Genomic DNA, 24,754 nt, shown 5'->3' with positions numbered 1-24,754 from the left:
CCAGAGAAGCACATACTCACCTCTCATTTGCTCCAGCAGCTGAAAACATTTCAGCAGCTGATAAAATACCCAGTATTACCAGGTTTAATAGAGCATTTGACTGTCTCATGCTATAATCTCTTGGTGATCCATTGTTGGTTGAATCTATTGTTGTCACACAGTTCTTAATTTCATTGCTTCTGTCGGGTGAATGGAGTGGCAGATAAGTATATAGTGACACTATAGTGAAGCTGTTGCTTTGTCCTACATGGAAAGAGTATTTCCTTTTAAATAACCTAGTCTGCTTGTCCAAAAAAGGAAAAAAGGTAATTAACCAACTTAAACTATTGATAAGTATCTGATGCAAAATAAATTAGCTAAACAATAGCCAAAGTTCCATGAAGATTATGTGCAAAGCAGCGAACACTTGTGGATTTAGTCATAAATATGAATTATTCAACAGAAAGAATACTCTTAAGCGTCTCATTTTACCCCTGACATTTGTCCCTTGCTGTGTCTCATGCAGGTTTGAGCAGGCATTTGTTAACAGTCTTCTGTATGGATCAGACAGAAGCTATTACTGGACAGCACTGCAGGATCTGAACCGCACTGGTGTATTTACTTGGTACAATGGCGATGAAGTGACTTACACCCACTGGAACCGGGATGAGCCGGGTACGCATCAAGACCCTGAGTAACCACTGTCTCACCTCGCACGTGCCACTAACATAAAACATCTGTGTTTATCTGTGTGCCACATAATTTAATTTTCTGATTGGAAACATGGCTACCTGAAGACATTATTGGAGCCAGAACTAAAATCGTATTATTATATCCTCATGTCATGTATGTGAAAGAAAGCTAAAAGACATTTTCATGTCCATACAGTTTGAAGCCACTGAATATTAATTTAGTCTTACATGTTGGTTACCAGGTCAAACTTCTCTGCTACAGGTATTCATATAGGGGCAAACTTGTACTCAGAATGATGACAACTTAATTATTCTTACTTAGATTATTGCATCATTAGGACCAACCATGACCACCCTATATGACTTGCATGACAAATGGGTGCTAGATTGCAATTTGGTTCTCAATTATCCATAGGAAAGGTAACCATTGGTGATTAGTCACAACAACCTTATTAAAAATTTCCATGCAAAAAAAGAGTGGCACTTCTGATACTCTTGTTGGTGCTCTCCACCATTGACTGGTCAACCCAATCATCACGGGCAGTGATCCACAAACTGAAACATGGTTCGTGAGCTATGTAATGGACGAGAGTAATCCCAATTTCAGTCTGTCTGTGTTAAGGCCTAGATTTGAGGAAATAATGTCAAAGGTCAGGGCCTAGGGAAGCCAATCCTTATAACGTAGGCAGGTTGTCATTTGGATCAATATCCCACCACCGTTTTATGTGCGCCTGAAGCGATAAAGGAAGAGGAAACTGATCATTTTTCAGAAAGTGTTCTTTTATTTATTTAAGCTGTAAGTCTAGCCAATGTTTAATTTTGCCCCCATTTTCCATTTGTAGTTGTAGATTTGTAGTTATATTAAGTGAGGTGAAATTCCTCTAATGGAGCCCTGGATAGCACAAAAAATGCATCAGGAGTTGAAATCCTCTAAAACTAAAAAAAGATTTGTATGGGCCTTCACTTTAATGTAAGGTGCCCATAACTCCTCTGAGCTCAAGAGGAGAGGACAGGAGAATCAACTAAACTGTTTATTTTCCTTATTTACTCTAAAAGATGATTCCCCTCCTGTAATATTTGCATTGTGATGTGTAATATTTTACTTGCCATTTATTACTTATTTTCTCTGACTCTCTGTTCTTATTTTTTCTTTTGTCTACACAGGCTATGATAAAGGGGGATGTGTTGTGTTGGCTACAGGACGCTCTCTTGGTCTTTGGGAGGTAAAGGACTGCGTTACATTCAGAGCAAAGTACATCTGTATGCAGAGCCTGATCCCAATGACCCCTCTGTTACCTGCAGCTCGACCCACACCCAGCCTTAACGGAAGCTGCCCAGATAGCTGGAGCTCTGCACCAAATCTAAGGCATTGCTACAAGGTGAGCACAAAAACACAGGTAATAGATTTAAATGACAGTGCTGTAGAGAAGGTTTTGCTTGAAAGCCAGAGACTTATTTAAACTCTTGTTTAAGTATGTCTATTTTTAGGGCAATATGCTTTTATCAGTGGCAACATATCAGACTTTGCTTGCAATATATTCTGCAGCATACAAAAAAACTCACTGCCCCAGAGGAGCTCGCAGTTTAATGGTTGTAGGAAAACCATGCAAATATCCATATTCCAAAGCCAATTTAGACAGAAATAAGTGAGCCTACTAGTGCCTTCTCATGGACTGTATGTCTATTGTAGGAACGCTGGACTCCCAACTGGACGAGGATCAGTGGTCCAAAATCTATAAACTGTTTGAAGACAGCCCTCTGTTGACAGGGGCTCTCCAGAGAAGTCTTTAGAGTATTGGAAGGATGGGAGCGCCACAATAGTTAAGTCCAGTAATTTAGGAATGCAAAAGCAGAAAGTCACACTGGTGCCTGACTGTTACGCTATCTGTTCTCTCTCCACAATCGCAGTACAGATTTGAACCCATTGTCAGCATACAGGCCCTGATAAAGGGGGAGTTGTGAGGCCTTGAAACAACTTGGCTTTCTGCTTTTGAATCGTGTTTACTAAAACCTTTTACTGGACTTATCCATCTATTGTGGTGTTCTCATCCTTCCAATACTCTACAGTTTTCTTGTACTGTGGCAGTAGACTGAATGAGTAGGAAGACCTTTCAGTAACTTTACAAGTCTAAAGTAATTGTCATGTCACAATATACAGCAATAGTGTCATTAGAAAAACCTCTACCTTTTATCATTAAACAAGAGTCCATGAGCTTCATTCTAGTTACTTTGCCTAAGTTGAGATGATGTAATTCATCTGCTGCAAGGAGAAGGAAACATTTCCTCAGTCTCCTTTCCCTCAGTGATCAGACTGTTGCACTGTAACTTGAAGCAATTCATAAGGTGAGAAGCTGCATCAGATGTTTTTGAACAGAACCAAGAACTTGCCAGAAACCAGAGTTTACACGAGTGTGTCATCTTTGAGTCAGCATCTTAGTGCAGGAGGTAGATGCTGACACTGGATTGTGACTGAATAAAGACGGCTACCTCCTTGTGATAAGAAAAGCAGATAAAAGCATTGTCACGTTGTACTGTAATTGGTAATAAATTCCTGTAATTGTCACACGTACGCATTACTTAGCATGCACTTAACATGAAAAAAATGTATCTGATGCTAAGTCCAATTTAAGCAAAGAGAGAAAATATAAAGTCAATGCAGATAATATATCTTTGGTAAATGCTCTACACAAGACTAAAAAAACAAAAGTGTTAACCATTAAGCTGCCCGGCCTAGAGAAAACCATTGTTCTTTAATGTGTAGAAGCTGTCAGGATTGCTATTAGCACATTTGCATGTTGGACAAGAAAAAGATCAAATCTAAATTTAAAACTAAATCTAAATAAGTCCAAATAATATATTTTTTTCTGTTTTTGTGGTATGTTCTTATTTACTATGTCTTCCTTCCAGGTTTATCATTCAGAGAAGCTGCAAGAGAAAAAGTCTTGGATTTCAGCGCAGCAGTCCTGTCGAGAGATTGGGGCTCAGCTGCTCAGTGTCTCCAGTGTGGCAGAAGAACACTATGTGGCTCATTTACTGAACAAAATATTTGGGTTGGTTCTATTTAGGACTTACTGTCCTCACACTCTCCCTTCATACCTCTGCGTCTAATTGGACCAGACTGACACTTTTCTTACTTTCTTACAGTGAATCGGACCCTGAAAGTCATGAGCAGAACTGGTTTTGGATTGGTCTGAACCGTAGAGATCCCAGCGGTGATCAGAGTTGGATCTGGAGTGATGGACAGGGGGTTAGTTAATGATATACTACAATATTTAAATTATATACCAGTAAATGTGTAAGCAATAATAAGCATCCACAAACATCGAAACCTGTGATCCTTTCAGTGCCTGTAATCCAGAACTGAGCATCACTAGAGTTAAAGAGACCCACACCATACATCTTGCCATTCCATCCACTAGTACCTGTTCTTACAGGCTGTTCTAACCTCTTTATTTCTCTCTCTTTCACGTCACAACTCTCTTGCAATCCGTAGACCGCAGTTGTTAAAAGTCTGTGTAAAAATCCACTTTACATTCCATGCAATACCTATGTATAGAAAGGTTGCCTGGATATAATGGCATCGTCCAACCTTTCCTGATTGGCTGGAATATTTTTTTTTATATTGACTCAGCAGTTGATTCAAGATTTTCCAATCTATTGACAGCCATATGTTGCACATACACATTGGAAGGCAATCTGACATGGAGATGAGATCTAACTCCTGTAAGGATCTTTAAATGCTATTTTAGATTCTACAGATTGTGGCATAAACATACATGCCTATATTCTAAATGTCCATATTTTTGCCAGTGCAAGTGAGAGCAGAAGCATAGCTAGGCCTAGACATCCCCCCGACTGGCTTTTCTTTGGGGTGGACCGGCTAAACATAGCCATTTAGTATTTTCTCCTAGAGCGGTCTGGTACATTATGCTGGCATCCACAGGCATAGGAGTCTTCTACTTATGGGTACCCATTGCAAGTGTCTCATTATATGTATATGCATCTCTGCTTGTTATCACTCAATATAAAAACGTTTAAGGCCTACAAAATGTCTATATGTAGTAGAAATGTAAATGTCTCTACTAAGAGATCACAGGAAACCCAATTAATTTTGTTTATTTATTTCAGTATTCCTATCACAACTTTGACCGCAGCTATCAAGACAATGATGATATAAGAAGGTGTGTGGTGTTGGACCTGTCGTCTTTGCAGTGGGTGGCAATTGAGTGCGACTCTCAGATGGATTGGATATGCAAGCTGCCAAAAGGTACAGCTCCCTAACTTTTAATTGTAACCAGTTTCAGTACATCAAATAGTAATATTTGAACAAAGCTAAAATAATTACAAATAATAAATAACCTACAGACGCCATGATTTTAATATGTGTAGATGCGCTATTAGTAGTGTAGACTGCACAGCTTAAAAATGTATTTTTGCCTTTTTGTATAGCTTCTGTTGTGTTTCTGTTTTTAGCAAACAAAGGCTCTGCAGCCAAGACTGACACCAGTGATGCTGAGCCATACAGGTGTCTTCATGGCCTCAGTGTCATCAAAGGATGTGTTTTGTAAATCCATAGTCCACATTTTTATCCTGATGGAAGAAAGAACAAAAATTAACATTGATTTCCTTACAATGTGGGTATACACTGAAACACCACAGGCTGGTCATTTCATCAGCCAACACTGTGATTTAGCCTAGGCTTGGAATATAGGTTGACTCCATGCTTAGCCTGGTTCAGTTGGCATTTCCTTTTGTCAGACTAAGATTTTAAACATTGGGCTGGAGATGAAAGTTGCTTTCTGATACTTGCTCTTGGACATATAACTAGATATGCTGTTGCTGGAAGTTTGAGTTGGTCTGTTGAAGTACAACATGGCAGAAGTAATGTAATTTACTTCTTTATGTGCTGGTAGTACTTATTTTCCTTGTTTCATACCCCTTTTTCCTGCCTATATTAAGACTCAGCTTTGTAACCATGACTTGCCACTGTTTTATAGCAGTTTTTACTTTTCTGAAAGCTTCCCTGAACTAGGACTTGTTATAGCTTTAGTAATAACTGCATATATTTAACCCTCTTTGTGCATTAAAGTAGAATTCCAATCCAACTTTATTTTGTAGTTACAGTGGGAAAGGGTCACAACTTCTGTTAGGTGTTTATTGCTTTTTACGTCCTGTCTACCAACTAAAAAAGAAAGCTTTGGAAGTTGCACTATAAGTACACGCTCAGTACTGCTGAAATCCTTGACCTGGGTCACTTTCTGATAAAATACTTTTTTCTTTTAAATCCTCAGGAACAGACCTCAAAGAGCCAGAAGTTCCAAAAGGTGAGTTTGACTTTTTCCTCTGTATCATCACATATTTATTTCGATATTTTATGCGCAGTGTTTGATGTACTTTTTTGTAATGCCTTAGCTTGTATATGTCTATGGCAAAGTGAAGCCTCTTTCACTTTGCCATAGTAATGGAAGCACATTGCACTTAACATCCAAAAAGATATTTTCATCCTGATGTGCCGCTAAGAAAATGAAAGCTAGCAGATGATTGGTTGCTTTTGGTAAAACAATTTAAATCTTTTTTTTTAATGGAATGCAAACAAGGCTTTATATACGAACATTCATAGCTTTGGATGTAAAAATCATCTGTACGGAATATATTTGGCATTGGCATAACTCCTTTTGGAAAGCCTGTTGCTTTGTGTTATCGGTCACAGTAGACAAAGACAGGCAGCAAAAGGCAAGTTGATGATGTATGGGGAAACGAAGCAGAATAGAAAATCGAAGGAGCCGGTCCAAAAACGTTTGGGAGAAAAGTGGTGGCAGCCAAGCAGCTGTCATCACTGTTCGAGTATTCTGACAACAGCCCAGTGGGAGATTCATCCATCCAGGTTGAACGGAAAACATATAACAGTGCATGGCCAGCTTAAGATGACGTCTTCAGTCTGCTGCAATTAGGAGAAAACATCTCCTCCATCTTTCTCCCCCTCATAGTAGTAAGTTTAATAGAGTGAAGAGAGTGCCAGAAGTATGGTTGACAGTCCAGTCCAATTCTCAATCATATGACTGTGCTGCTTTCACTCTACTATCATTACTATTGGTAGTCAGGGGACCTCTTCTTCAGACCCATTGGATCAGAACTGGACCATCATATTATCACTTCTAATCAAACTGGAACAATGTAGCTTTATAGGAAGTCCCAAAGCTAAAGGTTATTGCAGGGGCTAATATGTTTAAGACATATTTGAACACAGTCAATAAGTGCAAATGTATTAGGACTTATATGACTGCATCACCCGTAAGCTAGCATCTCAATTCCTAGAAGTAGATACTGACCCAGGATGATGTCTGAACAAACATTGTGCTATCCTTCTGATGAGAAAAACAGACAAAGGCATTGTCATGGGGGGTACTGTGAGGTAATGAATACCTATAATGGTTACATTTACACATTACTTAGGATGCACATTCTTAACATAAGGAAATATATCTGATGCTAGGTCCACTTGAAATGTTTGAATATTCATTTGAGATTTTTTTTTTTTACATAAAATGTACCGTATTATGAATGTATGTATAATAAAATAAGCCTATTGACTGTTTCTCAGTTGTGTAACTACCCTCTCTTGCAGGAAACACAGAGTGGATCAAATTTGAGACTGCAGAGTATAAATTGTTTGAGCATCGATCCACATGGCTACAGGCTCAGAGGATCTGCACTTGGTTTCGGTCTGAGCTAGTGTCTGTTCACAGTCCGGCAGAGTTGGACTTCCTAATGCAAAACCTACAGAAGGTACAATATAAACCTGCATATAATCATTCCATCACAAGAGCACAACATATTTGTTTTCATGACCTGTACAGCTATAAATTGTGGAAGAGTGGGAGTGGCCACACAACGTTAATACATTTTAAAATTTAAAGTATAACTCCAGCCATCCAGCCATCCAGCCAAAACATTTTTATTTTTGTCTGTGTCCCTTTAGGGAGGGGGGAGGCTCCTGCAATTAGAGCAATGGGAGGTGGGTAGAGTGATGCAGGCTCTGCATCTCCTGGCGGCTCTTAGCAACCTGGGACGCTGTGGCTGGTGTCTTGCCCTGCTCCTGGCAACCAATGACGTTACTGGTTGCCAGGAGCTGTTATTTGTTTTCATGACCTGTACAGCTATAAATTGTGGAAGAGTGGGAGTGGCCACACAACGTTAATACATTTTAAAATTTAAAGTATAACTCCAGCCATCCAGCCATCCAGCCAAAACATTTTTATTTTTGTCTGTGTCCCTTTAGGGAGGGGGGAGGCTCCTGCAATTAGAGCAATGGGAGGTGGGTAGAGTGATGCAGGCTCTGCATCTCCTGGCGGCTCTTAGCAACCTGGGACGCTGTGGCTGGTGTCTTGCCCTGCTCCTGGCAACCAATGACGTTACTGGTTGCCAGGAGCTGTGCTTGATGCCGGTCAGAGTGTCCAAGGTTGCTAAGAGCTGGGCAGTGAGATGTGTATGGCTCGCCCAGCTCTTAGCAACCTGGGACACTCTGGCCAGAAGAAGGATGGCAGGTACACTGCAAACATTATGCAGCAGCCTGCCGACCCCCCCCTCATGACCCAAAGAGATACTGCCTGAGGCAACAGCCTCCGTCTTTCTCATTAAAGGGACGGCCCTGGTACTCGCAACAACACAAGGTGAGAGGTCCTTGTTTTGATGGCAAATTCTTTTCATTTCCTGTTGAGTATCTAGGTACAGTAATTGAGGGAAAATGTCTCTATATATGAGTGCTAAAGGTACCGTATTAGGAATTGATATAGTGTCATATTGTCCTGTGGTAAATGTAAAATACAACTAAGGAAGGTAATGCAGGTAATAAAATGCATTAACAGGATTATTAACAAAAAGGTGAAGAGTTTGGAGAAGACAGGAGAAGTGAACAATCTAGGACAACATAGCTGAACTGGAAAGTGAGCTGAATTGGATAATTTTTACAAATCAGCTATGTTGTCCTAGATTGTTCACTTCTCTTGGCTTCTCCAAACTCTTCATCCTTTTGGGAATGACCTTGTAAATGTTCCAAGGACCAGTGCATACAGTTGTTAAGTAACAAAAAAAGAAGAGGTAAGTATTATATGTGTGGCACTGCCTGCCACGTCTAATAAAGAAACAATGATGGATCAGTACCGGAAGAGGATAAGTTAGCTTAGAGGGTTCATTTGACAGTTTCAAGAGATGGAGAGTGCCAAACAATGTATGGAAAACAATAGAGTGACATGTGAAATGGGAGAAATTAAAAGAGTGAAAGTTTAATGTTGAAAGAAATTAGTGAGATCATGTATGGTGGGGCCTAAGACCCAAATTTTGGCAGAAACCACCCTCCTTAACATATGCGTACTTTCCCTCACATTGGCTGTTTTTTGCCCTGAAATTTGAAAGGTCAGTCATCCACGCAGGCACAACCCAACTGCCTAGGGGCAAATCCTTTATGGACCACTGCAGAGCTTTCCATCAATTCTTAAAGGTTGCTTGGGAGGTGGGGCACTTTATTTTATATTTTTTTTGTATTTATCCTATGCTGCTTTTTTATCCTCTGTAAGAATCTCCGGGTGCAGGAGCAGCACTGGTGGATTGGACTGCACACGTATGAAAATGACGGGAGATTCAGGTGAATTGCAGTGTTGTTAGCATTATAATAACAGATATACATTAAGTGTAACTATTATATTATAGTGTCTGATTACGTTTATTTGAACAGGTTGCTGTATGTGCTCCCTATAAATGACAATACTGTAATTTCCTTTTTAGTTTGCTTCCTTTGTGAGCTTTCTATTAAGCTATATTGTGCAAAGCCAGCAAATTGAAAATAGGTTGGGCACCAACAAATTGTTGAAGGTCAACTTTGGACTGCCATTATCTGAATGCTTTCATCAAAGATGTACACTTGATATGTGCACACATAACTTTACCTGTTGGTTTCCCAACATTTTACAGAGTTAACTAGACAAATATCTAAGTTTGTAGGTGTGTGTAGAGAGTGAATTTATAATGTGTATTGGGTTATACTCCGCACCTTAGATAATATATCTTATATGAAGCTTGTTTTTGACCACTTTTTTATAAGTATTCCACGCAGATAGGAATTTCCAGTTGAAATCTTGTTTATTCCTGGAACACAGGAGATTGCAATTTAAACTGGAACTGAAACATAAAAATATTAGTAAATAGGAATTTCATTTTACATCGGTTGATGATATTGAGTTATAGAATTTTGTTTCCTCCCCACAGTAGATGTGGCATTTTGCCTGTACACATGTAAGCCAACCTATTCAGTATGTCCTGGGAAAGGAGAGGCTGTCAAAAGTGTAATAAAAGCGGTGTAGATGTAATCTGACAATTAAACTGGGTTTTATTGGGTAAAGAGTAGTGGGTTTAAGACAACCAAGCATTATTTAGTTGAGTCTATACTTGTTCTACAAAGGTTGGCTGAAATGAATGACCTGCTGGTTTTAGTCATCATGTTAAATTGCATTTTCTGCAGATGGTCAGACAAGACTGTACTCAATTTCGTAAACTGGGCTCCTGGTCGGATAGGCCGTATTTCCAGGGAGAAGAAATGTGTGTATATGACAGCAGTTAGAGGTAAGTGGTACTTGTGTATTTGGGCTCAGAACACAACTGAACCATCTTTTTAGCAAGGGCACATCTTTTTGACTTTGTCACATGATAAGCCTGAACCCTTTGGATCGGCCACTAAAATGAGTTTACAATTGAATTTCAGTACCACGTGCCATATGAACCTACTTATTGTAGAGTCTGTTGGGTTAAAGGTCTATAACCTTATATTTTAGAATTGCGGGATGAAACAGGAGCTCCTGGAGGAACCCGCACATAGATTAATTTTAGCACTTTTTGTAGACTCATCTCTATTGAGTGAACAGAGAGAAGTTAAAGTGTATCATTAAAGTATAGTCTAAACTTGTTTTTTGTTTTAGAGTGAGGTTAAATTAGAACCCCTGTGGTTTGTGTCCCCTTTGAGTCCCTACCCCAGGGACAGAAAGTAATGGGATATAGAACATTTTAGAGTTGTCACCTCACCAGGGTGAGGGGTAATATTCTAATGGGGACACCTGTTCCAGAGACAAATAAGGTAATTTTCCCTCTTTTTGTAGAGATTTCCTATCACTTCCTGTCATTTCTCCAGAACAGGATGTGAAGGCAAAGCTCCTCAACTTCACACAAACAGCAACAAATAAATTGACAGGATTTTAGCTCTTCCCTACTCTATCCAAAACTAAAACGTTTGGGTTATATATACAGGTAAAACTGTTTTATTTTTGAGAACAAAGTTAAGTGAATGGCTGTGAGTTGTTAAATCTATTATGAAATACAAAGACAGCTAGTAATGTTGTTCAAAGGCCAAGTCCAACAAAAACTATGTTATTTAGTTGTGGATAGACTTTAGACACATAAGCACTTTAAGTCAAGTTTTTATTTCTTTTCTTGTGAAGTTTTCATGTTTGCCCGTGGCCCCATTGGAGAGATACCACAATGACCCTTTCTCACGCTATCCAAAAATAAAAACTAAAAACCTTGGCTGCAGAAGCCAGTCATAAATGGCTTCTGTAAAGCGTGATGATGTTGAAATTCCACTAGTGAAAATCTTCTGGGCTTCCAACTTTAGCTTGTCTATGCATCAGAACACCACTTTTACACCCCAAGATCAGTTACTTGTTGTTAGTCAGTGGTATTTAAAGATAAGTTCAACAATTATTTAAAATCCACCCAGCCGACCTAGCTCTCTTAATACACTAAAGATGAACCATCCCTGCCCCTTCCCAAGGGTATTTATGTATCTCCACTGGATGTGGCGGTCTCCTGCGTTGTCTGTATTCTGTCCAGTAAAAATCTAGTGCTGGACTGCCCCGTATGTGCACTGTTATCCTATAGACTTGAATTGGATGTTACTTCTGCAGTATGGGTGATTCCCAATTAAGACTAGAAGACATTAGTGCGCAGGCATGGGAAGCCGAGCAGAAGACCACCACCATCAGTGGAGATAAGTGATCACCTGTGGCCAAAAGGCAGACAGCATGGACGGCCGCCACTGTCAGATGAGGTAAGTAGACACCTGCAAGTGGAAGGGTTCAGCTTTGGATACTTAGGCGCTAGGGTTTTTTTTTTTTTTTTAATAATTACCAAACTTGTCTTATAAACTTTTTTAATTACCAAACTTGTCTTTTACAAACTTGCATAGTTTGTACTTAAAGCCCATATCTGTAATTAACTTGAAGGGTTTATACTGAAGAAGTTTCCCACCTGTAGTTCCAGAATTCGTCACTTGGCCATGTACAGTATTTGTCTTTAGTTGTATATTGCTTACCCACACAGTGCTCTTTCTGTCTGCAGGAGAATGGGGTGATCAGAAATGCGTAACTGCTCTGCCTTATATATGTAAACGGACCAACAGCACAGTGCCACCACCCACCTTACCTCCGCTCTCCCCACCCAGTGTGGGCGGCTGCCCTAAGACTTGGCTGCCATTCATGAACAAGGTCAGAACGCAGAGAAATGTAATGAAGTATGTTAAAACATTCTATTTTAATGAAGAAGAATAAAGTCAAAGTTTTTTTCATCAGCCTTGTGACTGTGTTCATTATCTTTAATACTAAAGCCTATGTCTGGCCATACACTGGTAGATTTTCGTACAAACATTCACAGGAAAAATCAGAACATTGGATAATGCCATCAGAGCCTTGACAAATGTCATTAGGAATTTAATTTTCACATTCGATTTTAGTCAGTTTCCCTAACAAAAACCATACTGACTGTTAGAATTTCATTTATTCAAGAAAACATTTCCATCCTGCTCCTTTTTTTTCATCACTAAGGTAGAAAAGGATTATTAGTTTGACCCCCTCAACTATTAGAAAAAACATTTTTTCTTACAAAATTCTACTGGTGTATGGCCAACTTAATACTTACTGGCTTCAGCTACAGTTCAGGACCCCACCCAGTTTTGTATTATAGAAAATCATCTATTAGCAGTCCTGACCTATTTTAAGAGGAGTCTGGAAGTTTTGTAGCTGTCTAAGAACAACATGTCGCTTAACTCTGCTATACTGTATGTCACTGGGTGGGCCTAGTATGACTTTGTTGATTTTTATCTCCATGTAGTGTTTTGGTGTGAGAGCAGATCGTAAGGTTGAAATGAAGACATGGCAACAAGCTCGAGATGCCTGCAAAGTCGTAAATGGAGAGATCGCCACAATTGACAACTACTTAGAACAGGGTAAGTTATACCATTAGCATTATAGCACTGGTTGGGTTTATAATCTGTCGCTGGCAAGTAACATCCATAAAAGGTGTCTATAAAATCTTTACAGCCCTTGTGTATAGTGCCTGGGGATATGCAGTAAACATTCATAGTTCTAGTTGGGAAGTGCAAATGTTGACTACAATTTTGGATAGTAATATCCACGTTGTTGGTAAAGTTATGCATGGACATTATACTATGGTTGACTCTTACTAAATGATCCCACTGAAGCTGGGAGATCTCTACCCCAAAAAGTTGTAAGAAGTCTTTGGGGCTTCCTAAAGGGCTTCCATCCAACACTTAAATATTAGCCTTTAGTGGACTTTGCCTTAAAAATCACACCCTATTTTGTATCTCTTTACTTCGCCTTCTTCAGCTTTCATTACATCCATACTTCCAAGTATTACCTCTGACCTTTGGATTGGTCTTCACAATGGACGACAAATATTCCAATGGGAAGAGGGTCAGCCTCTGGCATATGTGAACTGGGCACCAGGGTCGCCATCCAGAGAGAGCTCTTCTAATGTCAAGATGGTGAGACAATTTACATGAATCAGTACTACAGGGTTTCTAGATATCTAGAACTTGTTCATTATATAGAACACAATATAATATGCTTAAAACAAAAAAAAAATAACCTTTATGATACCTGCAGGTTAGCTGTGCTGCAATCTGGCATGGACTTCAACCACAGTTCACGGGGCGATGGGATGACAAACTTTGTTCAGAGAAGCATGGATACATCTGCCAGATCAGCAAAGGTGCGCTGTGAGTGTGAGACTACATTTCAAGCCTAGATTGCTTATGTGACAAAAAAAGAACTGAAAACCGAAAGACACCATAACAGCCAGTCAATCAGAATTCATCTATTAAATGTGTTGCATGATATGAGTTACTTCACTTTGCTTAATGCTACTGCTTTTAGCGCTGCTTGTTGAAATATATGTCCCTATGTGGTGTTTTTTGTTCTTAAAATGTTTTTTTGTTTTTCATTGCAGTGCCCTCTTTGAGCCCAGCACCCGATCCGTTTCCATTTCCACCTAGTACCAGGCTCCAGTACAGGAACAGCTCCTACCTCATTCTGCAGAAACCAATGTCATGGATTGAAGCCCGTCTGCTGTGCGAGACTCGTAATGCCACCTTAGCGAGCATCCCAGACCCCTTCCAACAGGCATATCTGACCCTTGCAGTAACCGGGCAGAAGACCCCTCTGTGGATTGGGCTGTCAAATGAAGAGGTGCCATGTTTTGTGCTTTCTGTTGAAGTATTCAACCCAAACTACAAGTTTCAAAATATAAAGTTATGTTGAATAATAATATAACTTAATGGGCCTTTTTGTGAAGTGTCACAGCGGGGGTAGACAACCTTGGAACTCTTCTGATAGTCCTGCCTATGGCTATCAGTGTCATCAAATGCCCCATGGAACCTGTAGTTCCACAACACCTGGAGTGCAGAGGTTGCCTACCCCTGATCGAAGGTAAGAAATATTCTTAGTGTCCACAGCAACTAGTCAGATATTCATTCTTCCAGTGCTGCCTATGACTATGAATTTAAGTATCCAAATGGATGGTTCTGCTAACCAAATGGTTTTTCTGCAGACACTATGGGAGGAATTTATCAAAACTGGAGCAGACAAAATCTGCAGCAGCATTCCACGCAACCAATCAGCTTCTATACTACTGATCTAAGCTATTTATATTGTAATATTTACCTAAAACAATGTTATTCCATACTTTGTAGGGTGGCCGATCCTACGCTTGGCTAACAGACGATGGGATTTCATACACCAACTGGAGGGATGGAGAACCTCAACGCCTTAGTGGCTGTGTATACATGGATGCTCAGGGAACATGGAGTACAGCAAACTGTGATCAGAAACTACCTGGAGCAATCTGCAACTACGACAGTCGTAAGTCCTTTTTTTACTCACATTTTATTATGTCTTCTCAGTTCTTTCCTTTCTCTATGGATATGTCCCAGTCCTTGAAAACATACTAGATTGACACTACAGTGTGAGTATTAGTGCTCTGATTGTCTTACATTGTAGAACCTCTGCAATGCCTGAATTCTGCTCTGCAGGGGAGTACCGGAAAGTAATATATAGTTTAAACGCTTTCAGTGTTTTAATGATTTTTTATTGGATAAAGGCAGGTGGTAAGTAATTTTCTAACTTGTCAATGAGTATTGATAGTAGCCCTCACTGACCAAAAAGGAGACTTGGGAGGTGAGATGGGCAGAACCAAGTAAGTTCTGTTATTGTCAGTATACACTGACATTAACTCTTTTTATGCCTTTAAAGTGCCCAGATTTGTGATCGGTCTACCCTAGAATTATTTAGTCTTTTTTTGCCATTTGGCAGGGATAAGTATAGGAAAAATGAGAGCACCACAGCATTCTCTTTAAGTGGGTTTTATTCAACATGGTACTGGTGTTGTTTTAGTCTGACCTTTTTTAAAACTGGAGGATTTACATTATCATGGTCAATGGACATGCATGTTCCTTGGCATCTCAAGAGTGCTTCCTGGGTTGGATAAACTGGTTTCTGAAATCCTACATTGATCTGTTCATCCCAGCTTTCACTCCGCCCTTGCATTTTGGCACTGCCCTGCCACGTAAAACATTGTAACATGACATTAAGTATAAAAGCCTTGGCTTCTTCAAGTTTAACAAAGTTAGCTCTTGAGATCCTACAGCTGTGAGTTATGGCACTTTGTTTTATTCCTAACTTAAGTGCTCTCTTTGCCTATGACATTTCCTACATTTTGTGGAATTGAAAGAGAATCTAAACCCTTACTGATCCACATTTCGTTTGTTAAATTACTGTGTATGGTGATTCCATCTCCTTTAGCCCTTTTTAGCCACTTTCTGTCTATATGTACTCACTCCAGTGTCAGCTGCACATCATTGCTCTGGACCAGCTACCAGATAATGACAAAGGTGGACTATGTCTGCGTAATGTGTGTAGACACGGCCAATTTTAGTTTCCACCAGTGGTATATATGACAACAAATGCGTACAGTTGGCAGACAGTTGTCACCGCATAATATAAGCTATCAGAGCACGACAGTATCACCAGGCATTCCTAAAATGAAAAACTGCAGATTTATAAAGATTACTAACCGTTTTGGAAATTACATTATCATGTGAAACTGAACGTAAGATGTTAGCAATTGGGTTTAGATGTACTTTAAAGAAGAACTCCAGGAAATGTAAAAGTGAACCCTTGCAATGGGGCTACCCCGCACTGCAAGGGTTAGTTGCGCATTATGGTCTAGGGGTTAAATAAAGAAAATCATCTTTAATGAGGGTAGGAGCTGTAAATCTGGTATAGCAAAACCCAGTGTTTCTCTAGTTGAATTTATGAAATCTGGACAAACATCAGTTGGGCAAGCCCCATAAACCATATAAAGACCATGATCCCTGCGTTTGAAGCTACTGGAGATATCTCTGTGTTCCGGATAAGAGGGAGCTGAAACAAAGTAATGATTTTGGGCAAAAGAGTTAAACTATTCGCTTGTAGAGAAAGGCTGTTCAGTGATTATTTACAGGCTCAAAGAATTGGAGAGGATTGTTTGTAGTCTCAAAATATATCAGAAATCTCTGATGGTTGTTAAGGGAGGTGGTGCTGTAGATACCTATTTAGTTCTGTGATTAACTATGGCAGCACCTCCCTGAACAAGAAATTCATCTGTGCAATGCTGAGCTATAAAGGCTGAGACTTCAAACAACCCTCAGCTCCTTTAGAAGTTAATGAGATGAGGGTTGTAAATCTCTGTACAGCCCCTGCCTCTGAGTATTAGAAGAAAGAGCTTAACTCATGGAGAACCTCTATAAATGTAATATCCTTGTCAAGAATTAAATTGAATGCAAAAAAACTGCAAAGATTGGTTGTTCACATGTCTACAGATATTAGAAAAATGTCTGCTTAGGCATTTACAGGCAACTTCAGAAATGTTTGTATGTCTTGTAGGCATTTTCCAATATCCCATGGGCAGCACTGAAAACATGATATGTTTCTATGTAGCCTCATGATAGTCAAGAATCGAAAGTAGAAAAAAAGGCAAGAATTATCCACAGGTACCGCAGAGTGCTGGAGATGCAAGGAACATAAGGGCACGGTTCTGCAAAAATTTGTTTTTGGCAATGTCATAGACAGAGGCCCTTTTGGAACAGGTCAGGCACCATGCCAGACATAGAATGACAAAAAAGGAGAGCACCCACTCCATGTGAAGGATCGTTTATTAATTTGCTTTTAAACATTGGTAATGCACTCACGAGAAAAGTGACACAAGCGTATTCAATGGCTCCCCTCACACTCACAGGAGGCTATCGCTCATCAGAAGCCACAGCGCAGCCAAGTCAGCTCACGACCTAAGTCATCTTCCAGCAGCAAGTGGCAAGGGTTTTTGCAAGGGTACCCTTGCCACTTGCTGCTGGAATACCTTTATCCCGCTGGGTGAATGTAACTTCCTCTCTCTGCCATGAAAAACTGGCATCCATCACCAAGATGGCCCCCGGCAGGTAACAGCGTGTGACGTCATCTCGCGTATGCAAATGCGTCACATGTGGGGGGGGGGGGGTGTCACCTGGTACCCTCTCCGGGTGACACCCTGGCTTTGGACGCCCCTGGTGAAGAAGAAGAATCAGCTGTTTCCCTAAAGGCAGGCCTGTGCTTGAGGCAGAGCTATGTAAATTTTAAAATGAACAATAATACAAATCCTATCACAGGTAAAACAGCTCCCTTGTGTGTATTTCATCTTTGTGTATATCTGTTTGCCTTAAGTTCAAATTTAAACAATTAGATTAGAAAGGCAGTGCCATTGCTCTTCAATAAACTATGCTTGTGCTCTGAAAATTCTGCATGCATGCATATACAGTACTATGAACTATACCAATGGATAAAATTGGTACAGTACTCAGCTTTTTCATGCGGTACACCACTGCCCTGAATAGGCTGTATTTCAACGAAACCTAAAAGAATTCACTCTGATAATACTTACTGCAATTTTTACCTGCATAACCTTTTAAAACCCCCAACCAGGATTGCAAAGAAACATATTATCCTTACCAAGAGAAAATTATGGGGTGGGTTGTTGCTGCATGGACCCAACAGGACAGGGGAGAACTCGGTGGGGGCACATGGGGATTCGATTCTTCAACATGCAGGAGATACCTTCCATTGCTGATCATGGCCTCATTGTTAATAATCCAGAAACAAAAAGGATGGTGAGAGAATATGTCATGGAGCAGGGTTCTTTGGATTCAATGATGCCACAAGAACTGACAGCAGCTGTGGAAAGAGTCAACTAACAGAGGCAAAATAGAAAGCTGCAGTCTCCTGAACTACTGTATCCACATTGAGATGGATGGAGGCTCACTGCCCACATGGCAGATAGCATGGATATACACCCAATGTCTTAACATGTCTCCTGTTCTCTCTTTCCTTAAACAGAATCTACCAAAAGCCATAAGTGGAGCTTTAACAACAGCTGTCCCAACTCAATAGGTGATTCCTCATGGATCCCATTCCGTGACTACTGCTACTCCTTCCACATGGAGGTCAACATTAGCCAGAAGGATGCCACCAAAACATGCCAGAAAGGTATTCACTGATAGCAATATCTAAAGCCTAGTTCAAAGTTTTTGACCCATTTAATATTAAACCATATAGAGACCCTGTCACTAGCAAATCTAGTATTATAAATGCTTACCTACAGTACTTTTTATTTCCATACATGTTTTCATTATTCAACTGCAATGTGCCATTATACTTAGGGATAGTTGATTCCATGGATCTTCCAGGAAGAGTTGATTTCTTGGCCCAGTCACGGTTTCCCCTCCCTCCTTGCATGTCATGACCCTCTCCTCTACTGGGAGTGTCCAATTACTGTTTTTGCTGGCCCAGCTCCTCTGTCCCTCCCCTCCATTCCTTACATAACCTTTTATGTTGCTGCTGGGGGAGGAGTGAAGGAGAATACTATAGAGCAGGGGTGGCCAAACTTCGGCCCTTCAGCTGTGGTGAAACTAAATCCTATAAGTAACTGCCTCTGGAAGTCATACTTGTGGCAGTCAGTCGTGCAATGCCTTATGGGATTTCTAGTTTCACCGCAGCTAGAGGGCAGGCTTGAATGACAGCTCTGAATCTGATAGGGATGCTGACATCACAACCAAGATGGCAGCACCCAGCAGCAGTCTGAGGTCTCTTGAGTTTACAATAGGGTGGAATTTACAGGTGAATAAAATGCACATTTGATCTTATGGTGAGATTGTTGCTGATCTGAATGGTCTGGTGATGGGGTGTAGTATCTATTAAGGATTTTAATGCATCTCAACTGCAGAAACTGTGGTACGATTTGCAAAATAGAATTACTTAGAGGAAAAAAGGCCAAGTAACATAAACACATGTGGAATAATGTTCAACTGATAATGACATGCGTTAACTTATGCAGGTTTGGTATAATCCACTCACATGAACGTGTATTACCTCAAGCAGATGTAGTGCAGTACTCTCTCAAAGTCCTGTGTCCTTGATACTGGTATCTTGAAATAGCAACGCATGTTTTGTATTCCTTCATACATTTTGTGGTATATTGCATAAGTCACTCAATGGCCTGTATTACATCATACAGGTCTAATGCATCCATTCATAAGGAAAATCCTATCAATAGGGGAATGTGTCACACGCATATAAGTAAATTATACTTGCGGTTGTGTGGATCCTCACTGGAAGCAAGGTAAGTTCTTTGGGAAGGCTGATCCCTGCAGGATTCCTGGAGAGTGCTCTGTGCAGTCTGGTGTATGGCTGCAAGGGTGGAAATGCAGACCTAAACTTTGGATTGCAGCAGCAGGCTTGATTTTGTAGAGCTGATAATGCAGATTGCACACACAGGGCTGCAGCAGCAGGTTGGGACTTTGCAGGGATAATAATGCAAGGAGTGGACACAGGAATGCAGCAGCAGGTTTGAACAGCGCAGGCTTCACACAGAGTATGGTTGCATATTGGATCACTCAGAGAGCTCACACTGGGAATTGTTTGTAGAGATGAGATTGCTGAGAACACACATGCACAATTCGGCAGTAGTGGATTAGAACGTGATAAATCTCACAGGAGTATTAGCTTGCCACAGATGGGAAGTGAGACGAGGTGAGACTCCATGGGTGTTGATTAGCTCTCAAGCAGGAAAGGAGAGCGGTGGCTGTGTGAGACAGATCCAATGTCTAAAGGTGCCCACACACCTTGCGATAACCGTGCGATAATCGTGGGAAATCCTGCGATCGTACGATTATTGCAAGGTGTGTGGAAGGCGTGCGACCTCTGCTACTGTAAGGTCGCACGACTTTTATCTCAGGAACATGTTTGAAAACCAGCCGAACATCGTACGATTTTCGGCTGGTTTGTGGCATGTTCGCAAGATAAAAGCCGCATGGGCCGGTGTGCGCAAGCGCACACTGCCCGTTTAGCATCGCGGTCATCGGAAGCCCAACCCCCCGGCGGGGCGGTGTGTGCCCAGCATTACAAATTACACAGACGCCGACTCCGGAACTTCATGGCCTAAAGAGGAATAGATCAGGTGACACGGCGGGACCTGATTGGTTGAGGGGTGGAGCTCTACTCTGATCCTGGAAGGTAAATATATTACATGGGGTTTCTTTGCACTCCCAAAATAAGCTATAGTGTTGCCGATCCATTAATAAGCAGATTTTTTAAGTTCAGGCAAGTAAAAATAGTGCATATACCTTGAACCGATCTTATAAATGATCCCCCTTGCTGTTTTGCATTTGCTCCACTGTTCACACAAAGAACTTTCATAGGAGGACTATTATTAAGAGGACTATTAGGACAGAACTACCTTCATGTGTGGTTTGCATGTATCCTGTGGGAGCACTGTAATGGGCTGCAATGGAGGTGGTGAGCCATGTTTATTTAAAATAAATAAAACACGCAGGGCAGTTTATAACCTTGTGCATTTCTAACAAAAACATTTTTAATAAAATAATAAACACAATAATTCCCTTTAAATCACTGTTTTAGCTGGTGGTGACGTTCTGACCATCGTAGATGAGACAGAAAACCTTTTCGTCTGGGAGCACCTGCAGACATTTGAAAGCCAGATACAAGGAGCCTGGCTTGGCATGTCCTTCAGTATGAAAGGTAATACTATATGCAGAGGGTAATGGGTAAAAGGAGGCCGATGGGCATGAGGCCTAATATGCCCAGATGTGACAAGCCATTCATTTTTTATCCATTGTTGGCTGAGCTAAAAGAGATAGTACAGTATATTATCAGCTTACTTGTGACCTTGACTTAACATCCTGTATGTTCTTGCATTGCAGAAGGCTCCCTATTGTGGAATGATAACACGCCGGTGAATTACTCAAACTGGGGTCAGCAAGATTCAGGTCCCAGCTTGCTGAGTCCAAATTCCTGTTACTGGATTGAAGGCAGCAGTGGAGTATGGGGTCTGGGTTCTTGTACCAATATCAGAAAGGGAGTTATATGCAAACTGTCTAGAGGTGAGCTGAGTCTTCACACTTTCAGGGCTGACACAGATATGATGAGTAAAACCGAATATTGCATGGCACGAACTGTAATAGAATGATTGTAAGTAATTTTACCATGATAGTATTTAGTGATTAGTGCTACCTATTTAGGATTTAGATAGCGCCAAGTCGCCAACAGTGTGCAGCTCTTTACAATACACTAGGAGACAGTACAGTTACAATACAGTACAAGACAATATGGTTAGGAGATTAGGTTAACAGGTACATTTAGAGGTTAAAGCTCAATTCCTGATAGATACAAAAATACATAAAAATGGAAGACCTGCTTTACTGTCAATATTCGATTCCCCAAACACAAGTATCTTGAAATAAAACTTGATGACTAAAATTTTAAAGTAGGAAAACTGGATTTTGGCGCTTCTGGGGAGCGCAGGTGACATCACCGTGGCTCCCCGCTGCCTCCTAAGAAAGCTAGGCATTTGGAATCCAACAAGAATGTGCTCATGCAATGCTGTACAATGTGTCTCCGTGTAATGTAACTTTAACAATTCTAAAAGAGTAGCATAGACTATAATTATGTCAATTGCTGTTTCCTTCAGTTCCTGATCGTCTCTTTCAATGAAGAGGCTCTTAGAGAACTGACATCAAGAGACAGGCCATTTCTGGCTGAAAACTCAAGATACTCTGATAGAAACCATGTGACTAATGCCGCTGCATCGGTTACTTCACCAGGCACTATAGGAAGTAGTATAATTCTTTCAGCAGATGATACTTTGTTCAGATCTTCTATTTTTCCAGATTATAATGTAGGCTAAACCTTAAAACAAAGCTGCATTAATATGTCATTGTAATATCTGCTTTAAAGTTTATATTGCAGATAATGATTCCTGTTTTAGCAATCCATAACTAAACATGTGTTTTGTTTATCTCTTCTTTGTTCAAATTCCGGCTTCTTATTAGCGGAGGAAGACACCGTTGCAAAGTCTAGTAAGTATTATTTTAGTGATTAAGAACAACTCCATTACAACTGTAACATTCTGGATTTCCCAGTACTTTCTGACCCAGTGATAATGGTCACCAGGGCAAATAATGACTTGGATTCCCCAAAAGATGAGTTTTTGTTAGTGCTATAGTATATATACTTTTAAATTACCAAGGGGGGACTATTTGAAAAAATGGAATAAAGAATATAGGAACAAAGGTAGCCCATAGTGACCAGGCAGGTTTCATCTTCTATTCTCTGTAAAATTAAACAAGAAATCTGATTGGCGCTGTGCCATTGCTAAGCAAAGTAACAGGTTTGCTTTAAAGGAGGCACAGAAGACAGGCTTTACTCACCTTCCTTGACCCTGATCCACTGCTTCAGCCCCAAGAAATTCCCAGTAATTGCATTCATGGAGTAATACATGACAGTCCCCCTGCCGCCCCATAATGCAGTTTGGGGTTCTTGAGCAGCCGTCTGCCAGGTCATGCCTGACATCTATGAACAAAGAGAGGCTTGCAGTACCCGGTGCGGGTCTTGACTTTCAGAAAGCGGAAACTTGCAAATGGATGTCGGAGAGCTCTGACATTGAATCAAGGTGACAGGGAGCCTGGGGAAGGTGCCTTCTATAGTAATAGTACAGGTTTGCTTTAAAAGACGTATTTCTAAACTATTGTTAAATTCAGGCAGGTCTTAGTTTCTGTTGTCTGCTATCACAACCAATAGGGCTGTATTTTGTTTGGCTTTTCAACTGAGCTACCCTTGTCATATGTTTGAGGTAGTTTCTCCGTATTTTACTATAGAGAATCCACTAGAAAACAGATGATAAAACCCTCCCGTCCTTTGCTGTCTAATTCACTTGGAGACCTCACAACCAGCTAAAAAAAAACATTGATTTCTGGGAGACTCTGTTGATTGTGATCCTTTATTTACTACAAAGATATGCCTTTCTTCCCCTTGTTTCTCTTTCCCCCAGGGTGCTTGCACACCTTGCACTTTAGGTCCCATATCCCCTTGAATTGGTACAATATGACTTTTGGTAGGTGAATACACTATCATTTGGCCTTTACCAGCCCTTGGTGCAAGGATACTGAGACATTGACCCTGTGGTTCCGATTCTTGGCCAACTATCTCCTCCCCATTTACTATTTTAGACCCGTGAGTAGGGATATTGGGCCTAATACTTGTATGAGACCTATTACAGCCTCTTATGGGTATCTCTTAATCTGAATTTCCACTGGGAGTGTCTCCCCCCTCCTCTTTCATTACCATTCTGTTTTGATCGGTGAATGCTGTCTTGTATTCTTTTTTGCTGTTAGTATCATTGTTTTTCTTTTGTATGTAACTAAAACTCTGAATAAAAATATTTGCTTAAAAACCAAATTGAAAACGTAACTGGCAGATTTGCTCTTTATCTGTATGTTAATATTTGGCAATTTCACTTTTAATTTTTTATAATGAACTATTTTCTTGCAGTTTTACCACCGCACAGCACGGCAGTGGCAATAGTCGTCCTCTCAACCTTTGCCCTTTGCATCTTTGTGGTTGTAATCATCTACCTGTACCGGCGCAGAAAACTTGCGGCTGAGCAAGGAGCATTCGAAAGTGCAAGATACAGCCGTGCCAATACTGCCCCGGGAGGATCAGCTGATAAGAACATACTTGTGTCAGACATGGAAATGAACGAGCAGGAATAAGACAGGGTTAAAGTGACGTCATGTTAAAATACAAAGCAGAGGGGTTGGGTCGTTTAAGAGGGTGCAGGATGCCCCTTTTACTGAAAATAAATTTGTACACTGTCAGTGTTATTTGGGGGCTGTCGTACATTGCTGAGCAATGGTTTTCGAGCTGCTCCGACATCAAGAAGCCATAACAGTACTGCCACCTTACTCCCAGCAGCCTCCCTGCCATTGTAAACTCCAAAGCAGACCTCTCTTTGAGACTGGGGGGATCAAATTGGGCTTAAGCTGTGTTCACTCTAAATTTCTGAGTTTAACAATTACTGTAACTTTGTGACCAAAATTTAGGGCTTGTATTTTCTATGTGGCATTGAGACTAGTCCAGTGTTTCTCAAAGTGTGGGACATTTACCACTAGTGGTCAATGCCTTCCATCTGGTGCCTACCACTGCTGGTCACCCTGCTTCCTCTTTTGTCCATGAGCATATAATGTTAGGGAATAGTTTCACACACTAGAGGAAGCACGGTCTTTTAAAGTACTACTCTATGTATGTATACATCAAACCGGTCCACATAATTCAACACGTGTAGAAGAATTTACTAAAATTGACCTGTGGAGTTCCACTTCTCCA

At 40.6% G+C, this 24,754-nt stretch overlaps 1 protein-coding gene across 1 annotated transcript in view; it reads left to right on the top strand.

Moving 5' to 3' along the window:
- The window catches only part of MRC2 (mannose receptor C type 2), a 53,262-nt gene extending 29,063 nt beyond the window's left edge, over nucleotides 1–24,199 (top strand). The window contains exons 11-30 of the mRNA XM_018569006.1: nucleotides 506–654; nucleotides 1,836–2,050; nucleotides 3,579–3,721; nucleotides 3,816–3,918; nucleotides 4,800–4,938; nucleotides 5,963–5,995; nucleotides 7,297–7,457; nucleotides 9,245–9,312; nucleotides 10,186–10,286; nucleotides 12,054–12,199; nucleotides 12,822–12,936; nucleotides 13,337–13,494; nucleotides 13,616–13,721; nucleotides 13,959–14,197; nucleotides 14,701–14,869; nucleotides 18,413–18,562; nucleotides 20,993–21,112; nucleotides 21,295–21,474; nucleotides 22,423–22,449; nucleotides 23,921–24,199. Coding sequence (XP_018424508.1) covers nucleotides 506–654; nucleotides 1,836–2,050; nucleotides 3,579–3,721; nucleotides 3,816–3,918; nucleotides 4,800–4,938; nucleotides 5,963–5,995; nucleotides 7,297–7,457; nucleotides 9,245–9,312; nucleotides 10,186–10,286; nucleotides 12,054–12,199; nucleotides 12,822–12,936; nucleotides 13,337–13,494; nucleotides 13,616–13,721; nucleotides 13,959–14,197; nucleotides 14,701–14,869; nucleotides 18,413–18,562; nucleotides 20,993–21,112; nucleotides 21,295–21,474; nucleotides 22,423–22,449; nucleotides 23,921–24,141 — 2,743 coding nt within the window. The 3' untranslated portion in view covers nucleotides 24,142–24,199. The remainder of the gene's footprint in view (nucleotides 1–505; nucleotides 655–1,835; nucleotides 2,051–3,578; nucleotides 3,722–3,815; nucleotides 3,919–4,799; nucleotides 4,939–5,962; nucleotides 5,996–7,296; nucleotides 7,458–9,244; nucleotides 9,313–10,185; nucleotides 10,287–12,053; nucleotides 12,200–12,821; nucleotides 12,937–13,336; nucleotides 13,495–13,615; nucleotides 13,722–13,958; nucleotides 14,198–14,700; nucleotides 14,870–18,412; nucleotides 18,563–20,992; nucleotides 21,113–21,294; nucleotides 21,475–22,422; nucleotides 22,450–23,920) is intronic.
- The last annotated feature ends 555 nt before the right edge of the window (nucleotides 24,200–24,754 follow it).

This window comes from Nanorana parkeri, unplaced genomic scaffold (genome assembly GCF_000935625.1).
Source record: "Nanorana parkeri isolate BGI_ZX_2015 unplaced genomic scaffold, ASM93562v1 scaffold1272, whole genome shotgun sequence".
Lineage (NCBI taxonomy): Eukaryota > Metazoa > Chordata > Amphibia > Anura > Dicroglossidae > Nanorana > Nanorana parkeri.
Note: the sequence above shows the minus strand (reverse complement) of the source record. Positions and strands in the feature narration are given on the sequence as shown.